Raw genomic sequence first — 8,434 nt, forward strand, 5'->3', positions numbered from 1 at the left:
AAATTGGAAAAAATGATTTGATAAATTTCTTGATTCTCCCAACTATATTATTACAATTTAATTACATTTGAGGTGAACGTAAAATTAGCTCTAATACCATTCCAGACAATTAAATGTTGAAATATTTGTTAAGGCCTGTCTCATGTCTTGCTTTTCTCAAGGAATAACGGTTGGGAAAATTAAAAAAAGGTTGGGAGATTTCACTCACTGTTGAGAGGGTGTTGCACAGTGACGCCTTCAAAGAAAACCATAAATATCTTTGTGGTTTGAAATTTTTCTCAGGATTGTTTTCGTATTAGAGGGTAAGTACAGAAGGAGGAATATAATAAGTAACATTTCAAACAAAAATTACACATTTTTTTTTATCAACCTTCAACAATATTACCGAGTCACTTTATAAGGTATCAAATTTCAAAGAAATTGATTTGATTGAACTCAACTTAAATCATTGACTGCGATGATTTTAAACAAGACACTTTCATATCCACCGTGACCTGATTTTAAAAATTCTCTTTATTGTAAAAAAACATATACAGTGTACAAAAATTGTCATATTGATATAAACATACATCATAAATAAACTACAACCATTGTCAAATCGAAGAGATAATTCAATATTTTGTTTGATCTAAATACTTTCCAGCATTATAAAATATGTGATATCTAGGGTATAAACAGTATTATGTAAGGAATGATATACGCGAAAGTAACCGGAGTGTTCACGCACCTTTGCCGGAATCGAAATGAACAATTTATGGAGGTACTCCATTTTGCTCCTCCAGTAAAAGAGTAAGGATACGAAATACAAAGATTGATGTTTTCTTTTTGGAAAATCTGGTTTACTATATTCAAATGTGTATCCCTGTATTGACGATTGAAACATATTAATGTCGATATACAATTGTTGTTATCATTGTTAGACCAGCTCAAGTTTCATTGTTCAGGTAAATATATAAATAAGTTGAAAGTATTATTCTGCTAGTTTCTTTTTCTCGAAACATATTGCATACAATACATTTATTGTAGTTTAAAACCAAACATTACACCTTTGTCATTACACCTTTGTCGTTATTAAAAGAGGCGTAGCACGGTAGCTCAGGTAAAGATAATTATGTGTGTGTGTGGGGGGGGGGCATTGGCATGATGGATGGGGGCCTTCGGACTCACGAGGTTACTGGAACAATGCAAATCAACAAGACGACCGCCATTAGACGCGGAGGTGTTGAATTGACTCCTCTCATCTTCTTGTCACGTCATGTTTCCTCTCTCCAGTTCTCTCTCTAGTTATTTTTTCCCCGCCATTTTAAAATCGACAGGATGGGCACGTGCCTCCGTGCTCCCGTATAGCTACATCCCAGGTTATGACCGCATTCTATCGCTCCAAGACAAACATGTCCGTAGATTCTATTCATTTAACACCATTATTGTCCGACATGCAGGTTCACGGTTCGAATCCCCAGGCCAAACCATCACAAGTTCATCTTTCTCACAACTTCAATGACAAATTACTGTTATACCCCTAGACTCTAGTTATTTTTCTTTTTTCGCCATTTTAAAATCGACAGGATGGGCACGTGCCTCCGTGCTCCCGTATAGCTACATCCCTGGCAATGGCCTCATTCTATCGCTACAAGACAAACATGTCCGTAGATTCTATTCATTTAACACCATTATTGTCCGACATGCAGGTCCACGGTTCGAATGCCTGGTCCAAACCATCACAAGTTCATCTTTCTCACAGCTTCAATGATAAATTACTGTTATACCCCTAGACCTGAAAAATAATATATGCCCAACAATATGGATAAGACGATACCGCACACTATTCCAGCTACTGCCCAGCCCAACGCACACTGGGAGGTAGAACGGGCGCCATCGTCATCGCCATACATTTGTTTGTCCTTGGCCTGTGAAGATAGGGAAAAAATAGAAAAAATTTGACAGACATCACTTTAAATTGAAAAATTACTGCCGGGAGGATTAAGAATTAATCGAAATTGGAGAAATAATTTGGTACCATTACAGAGGGGAGGGGGTGGGCGATGTGAGGGGAAAACATAAAAAATGTACTTTCATAGCTTTCTAAGGTATGAAGTAATCCTGAATTAAAACTGACGAATTGCTTCGTTTAATTTCGTCCCGTAACACAAGTCGATGTCTGGCAGAAATTCGTGACGTTATTTTGGAGACATTCTTGGAGAGAAAAAATTGCATCGCCAAATTTCCAACAATCAGAATGTCATATTTCGGCCCCGATTCTGATGTTGGAATTGTATTCCTTCATCGGGTTATTATCAACATGATTGCGAAACCTTTCAAAAAATGAACATGAGCAATTCTCAACTGTCATAATTTAAAACCTGCTAATTTTCACCAATTATCACATAAACAGTATTTTATTTTGTATTATTACGATTTCGATGTCTTATGAAGATTTTTAATTTTGCTGGATATAAATTAGCACGTACGTCTTTTTGTTTTATCTTTTAACTCTGTAATGTCAAAAGATTGAGTTAGGATTGAATGAAGAAAATGTCATACAAACATATATTGTAATCGCCCTGTTTTGGTTAGCAACATCATCACGTTACTCCTCGTCGAGAGTGGTGTGATTTGTATTTCTGCGTTTGTCTGGTTGAGGTTTAATATTTTTATTAACTTATAACTTATTTCTTTCTCGTTCTGTCTCAGTTCAATACACTGTATAGCCAGAATTCAAAAAGGAGGTTTGTCGACAAACCTAGGTTTATGTGCATCATGGGACGCGTTTCAAACCATGACGCTTTTTGAAACGCGTCGAAACGCGTCATGATGACGCACATAAACCTAGGTTTGTCGACAATACTCCTTTGTGAAATCGGCCCTTTAACTTTGAATTTGAATGCTTACCCTTGATGCCATGAAGACAGCGACAAGACCAAAGGGTATACAACAGCATAAAGTGACTATCCAAGCCAGGCGGGAATAGTCCGGTACTTGCTGTCTGGGCGCTCCCGAAAATGCATTCGTGGATCGAGGAGCAGTCTGATATTGATAAACAAAAAAAAGTATCAAGAGTCAAATGGATCTTATTGCTACCATTGAGGTCACAAATATTTAAAGAGCAATTATGACCATACAGCAGTACAGCTAAAATGTGGGAAGGCCACTTCCTTTTGAGCGACCCCTTATTCGAATAATCTCTAGATGTCTTCCTTTGATTTGTGATTTTCTTTTCATTACCTTTCTTATAACGTTGTCTTCGTTCTTCATCAGACGTCTACGGCTTTGTTTATGTTCCATCTCCCTCTCATTCTTCTTAAATTCATTTAACAAGTCGATAATATTTTCATATTTTGAAAGGATCTCATTCATTTTGATTATTCTACTTACACGAGCCACTATAGTTTGTGGTTGTGGCTGAGCTTGGATGTGATTGGTTGCTTGCAAGTAAGCGGGCGGGGCTTTAGATGGTACGCCATGATGTTGTGGCAGGTATTTAGGCTGTACCGAGTGGCCCTTTGGCGGTGGAAACATCGCTAGCTCTGACCCCATTCTCACATCGTCCATGCCGAGGTGCTGCTGTTCTGTTTCAGATATTGGAATCTCCGTGGCTAAACAGATAAAATACATTTATTATCGTCTATTAAAGATACTACATTTATGTCCCTTTTGCAGCCAACATCAAATTCTGTAGAACTTTGCAGGAATTATGAATATGTCATGTATGTCCTATCTGTTAAATTTAAACGTTAGCAATGTCAAATTATGCAAGGAAACATGGTTACTTGTTAGACTTTACTCTCAGACCTATTGAGTGACTGACTGGCTTTTCTTCTTCTTTGGTAATTACATACATAAAATGAGCTGTAAAGGGTGCATGAGCATCTGTCTTCATCAATAACCACTTCTTGTAATGGCCAAAATTAAAATGATTGAATCTTTGCCCAGCATAAAACGTACCACCATTCGGTAAAATAGTGTGAAAATCAGACTTTTACTTACTGGCTCTATAGCTCTTAAGTCGATTTGACAACTAATAGTCGTTATTTTCCCACTTAAAGACATTTTCAAACCCCCTTTTTTAGGGAAGTTCTAAATTAGTATTATCTTTCAAATGCCGTTGAAATTTAACCTTTTCATTTTTGGGTCTGCAAATGGGACATAATACATTTAACATGAATGATAAATTGGGTATTAATTTGCAACCTTTTCAATAATTTGATTGATTAGGAAAAAAATAGTTATGAAACGCTGATAAATCTGTCGTATATCTTTTCAATATTGTCCATCTAACTTTTTCAATAAATTTGCAATGGTTAGGAGAAGTTACAAAAATCTTAATCTAGTTCGACACTTTACTATAATTGTGAATAAGAAAACATATGCGGTACATATCTTCGATAAATATAGCCTCTGGATATTTTCTTTTCTTCTTTTCTCTTTTTCTTTCTGTCATTTATACAAGGAAGCGCATTTTCAACAATAATGGTGATCTTCCATGAGACCCCGTTTGTTAACAACAAAATATAGTGACATAGTCATATAGTCAATATAAAATTTGTATTTTAATCCAATGACGGATCACATTTACCATGCTTTTTACACCGTAAAATATTATCGTGTCAATAATTGAAATTCAAAAAGAAGAACGCAAATCTATTCAACACTGTCGCAAATTTTTCGAAAACTCACCTCTATAGGCAATTTCAATAAGCTATAGTTGAAAGTGATATGATTATACTTACAAGTCATTTTGTTGAATTATGTCGATTTAGGTAACTTTAGTCGTGAAGCAATGGTTTTTATTACAGCTGTTTAGAACGCTCTAAATCTTGAAACGTTGTGGCTTAACTTTCCTCGAGTGAATGAAACGAGTTCATATCACATCTTCATTTATAAGAACTTGACAAATAAAAAATAAAAAACGCCCCGCCCACCACTCACGTAACGGAAAAGTGTTCGCGCTTTTCTTTGTACTACGGATTTGTGCCTACACTCTCTTACAAATTAGGTTATACCCTCCTATAAGTTCGAGAATTTTCCCTTTTCTACAAGGAACCGGATTTTAGAGTATTGCCGGTAAGAAGAGAAATTGCAACCAGGCCCGGTACTTTATTTTCTACATTTCCATATTTGGCAGTCCGATAACAACCAGTCAATGGACTCATCCGAAATGTCCACTATAAGCAATCATATTCCATGGTTTTATGTCTGTATATAATATATTGTTATTAAATTTTAAGTTTTTTAAATCTCAAGCTTAGGGATTAATATAACTACGAGGAGCGAGAAAGTACACTACAAGCCTACTGTATACACTAAAATATTATTGTAGAGAACAGTGATTTGTGGGGGAAGAGTAAGAATTTACCCCGACATGGTAGACGGCTGTTTTTTTTGCTGCTACTACTACTACAACTACTGCTGGTTTCTGCTACTACTACTACTACTACTGATACTACTACTGCTACTACTACTACTGCTTAAACTACTACTACTACTACTACTACTACTACTACTACTACTACTACTACTACTACTACTACTGTTTATACTACTACTACTACTACTACTACTACTACTATTACTACTATTACTACTACTACTACTACTACTACTACTACTACTACTACTACTATTATTACTACTATTACTACTATTACTACTACTACTACAACTAATACTACTACTACTACTACTACTTCTACTACTACTACTACTACTACCACTACTACTACTTATACTACTACTACTACTACTATTACTACTATTACTACTATTACTACTACTACTACTACTACTACAACAACTACTACTACTACTACTACTACTACTACAACTACTACTAATACTACTACTACTACTACAACTACTACTACTACTACTACTACTACTACTACTACTACTACTACAACTACTACTACTACTACTAATACTACTAATACTAATACTATCACTACTACTACTTCTACTTCTACTACAACTACTACAATTACTACAACTACTACTACTACCACCACCACTACTTCTACTATATGAAATACTACTCCTACTACTGCTTATGCTACTACTACTACTACGACTACTAGAACTTCTTATTCATGAATTTAATGAAACTTATGAATTAATACATTTGAAATTTCTGATGCTCTTTATATCAAAGGAAATGAAAGGAAATATACATGTATCCGCTGAGCTGTTTGACCTTGCCATTACAATTCGCTTGCGGACAAGGAAAAGGAATTTAGGCGGAAATCTGAGTATATGAAAGCCGGATACTTGTCATAAAAGTTATTGGTTTAAAGTTCACATGTCTGACGATGGTTTACTACGCCGATGACAGGTTGAAGACCGCAGCGCATTTGCTAATGAGGCTTACCATTTTCTGTATGAATAAAAATGAATAGATAGACACGAATTATCACGAGCTGCGGATTGACTGAAAAGAAGGGGGCAGTGGCGTCGTATCCATATGGGTTGAACAATAAATCAGATTATTCCCATGACCAGTCTTTATTATTTCTTATTTTTTTAATGAAGACCTGTCCAATTTGTAATTGTTTTTGTATGTTTCGTTTTGCCCTTGTTTTTGTTTGTGGGTTGATGTTCGGTGTTTGATGGAAAATGAAATTCGGTGCCCGCTTCCCCCCCCCCCCCCCTAACCCCCTTGCGCCATCCAGATGACATTTTTCTTGCCGACTGATGTTTGCGAATCCATCACAATGTTTAATCCATGAATATTATATCCATGTTTAAACCTTAGTTTCTTACTCCTCAGTCACACCGCCAAATCGACTTCTCACCGACTCCAAGCCGACCATTACTTGGCCAATCAAAGAAAGGTAATTGTTGTACGGTCTACAGTCGGTCTCGTGTTAGCCTTTGACAAGGCCTCGTGTCTAATAGACGCCAAGTGACTAAAAAGAGACTAATCGCGAAAACCCGAGTGAACGCCAGAGCGAGTGGTCCAGCCTTTAGACAAGGCCTCATGTCTGATATACGCCGAGTGACTAAAAAGAGACTAATCGCGAAAACCCGAGTAAACGCCAGAGCAAGTGGTCCAGCCTTTAGACAAGGCCTCATGTCTGATATACGCCGAGTGACTAAAAAGAGACTAATCGCGAAAACCCGAGTGTACGCCAGAGCAAGTGGCCCAGCCTTTAGACAAGGCCTCATGTCTGAAAGACGCCGAGCGACTAAAAGAGACTAATCGCGAAAACCCAAGTGAACGCTAGAGCGAGTGGCCCAGGTTTGGATTTCTCATGTTAACCCTTGTTTCCGACTGGAATTTTCTACCGAAATGGTAGCGTCCAATCACCGAACTTATCATCGCGTGACGTCGGCATATATTATCCATCACGTCAACAGTAAACTCTACGTAGTACGAATACCCATGACATTGAACGAAACAAGTTGGACTGGTTCATTTTATATACAGGGAAAGTCCAATCATCTCACTTACAATTGTTAGCTCAAGTTATCAAATGCTTCTTATTTTATTGTAATTCTGCATGTAAAATAGATTTGGATGTGATGTTTTGTATTTATCATTTCTATGTTCATCTCATAAGCAAAAACTAGTTTACGTCTTGTACCCTTTCTTACATGTTTTGATAATGAACGAATCCCGAACGAAATCAATTGGGAGATGGCCATTCTGATTGGTCAAGTAAAAGTCAAAATCCAAAAGGCCTCGTGCAAAAAAGCCACTCGATCGCGCGTTCACCCCGGGTCTCTAGACTCATCTCAGCCGCTGATTGGGGTGGAAAATAGCCAGAGTCACGAGGCCTTGTCAAAAGGCTAGTCTCGTGTCGGTTTCACTGATGTGACTGAGGTAGGATACGTTGATAGGTTGCCAATTTCTACTTGACTGGGAGATAGAATTGACGTGATATCCCAAGAAGAGAATCGACGGACCTATAGTTTGACAAGCTCCTATATTTACCCATCTGTCAAATGGCAAGGCCAAGTGGTTGTATAAATATGATACATCCCTCTGCAAATATCCGATTCTTACACCTTTCTCTTGTAGCTTCGTAAAGCATTACCTTCAAGACAAATATTTTGACATCTCTGGGCTGTGTTCCTACGGTGACATTTTCCTTGGTGCTGTGTAGTATGATCAGAATTGGCGATTTTCGTATTCCGATAGTTTTTCGAACTTTCGTTTCTCCAGACGTTCATTCTCCAAAAGATTTGTATTTCCGAAGGTTAATTATTCGTAAATCAAAATTGTCTCATTACATTATTTGTTGGAACTTTTTTGTTTCTCCGGAATCTAATTTTCCCGAAAGATTTGGTATTACCATGGACCTACTACGTATTACGAAGGTTAATAATTTTAAATCAAATATTTCCTAATACCAACGGTATCATTGCTCTAGATATTGAATTAAAGTTTATTCCGAACATTTGATGAGTCAATCCGAAGGTTGGTTACTTCAAACATGCA

The 8,434-nt window shown here is 37.0% G+C and overlaps 1 protein-coding gene across 1 annotated transcript; it reads right to left on the reverse strand.

The window, feature by feature from the left end:
• Nucleotides 1–434: 434 nt before the first annotated feature.
• On the reverse strand, nucleotides 435–5,231 carry DD186 (DD186 protein, upregulated upon bacterial challenge). The gene is given in 4 exon segments (NM_214488.2): nucleotides 435–1,907; nucleotides 2,890–3,024; nucleotides 3,373–3,593; nucleotides 4,728–5,231. Coding segments are annotated over 4 exon segments (510 nt in total). The 5' UTR covers nucleotides 4,735–5,231; the 3' UTR covers nucleotides 435–1,760.
• Between the last annotated feature and the right edge of the window lie 3,203 nt (nucleotides 5,232–8,434).

The sequence above is a fragment of the Strongylocentrotus purpuratus genome, unplaced genomic scaffold (assembly GCF_000002235.5).
Source record: "Strongylocentrotus purpuratus isolate Spur 01 unplaced genomic scaffold, Spur_5.0 spur5_scaffold_16, whole genome shotgun sequence".
Lineage (NCBI taxonomy): Eukaryota > Metazoa > Echinodermata > Echinoidea > Camarodonta > Strongylocentrotidae > Strongylocentrotus > Strongylocentrotus purpuratus.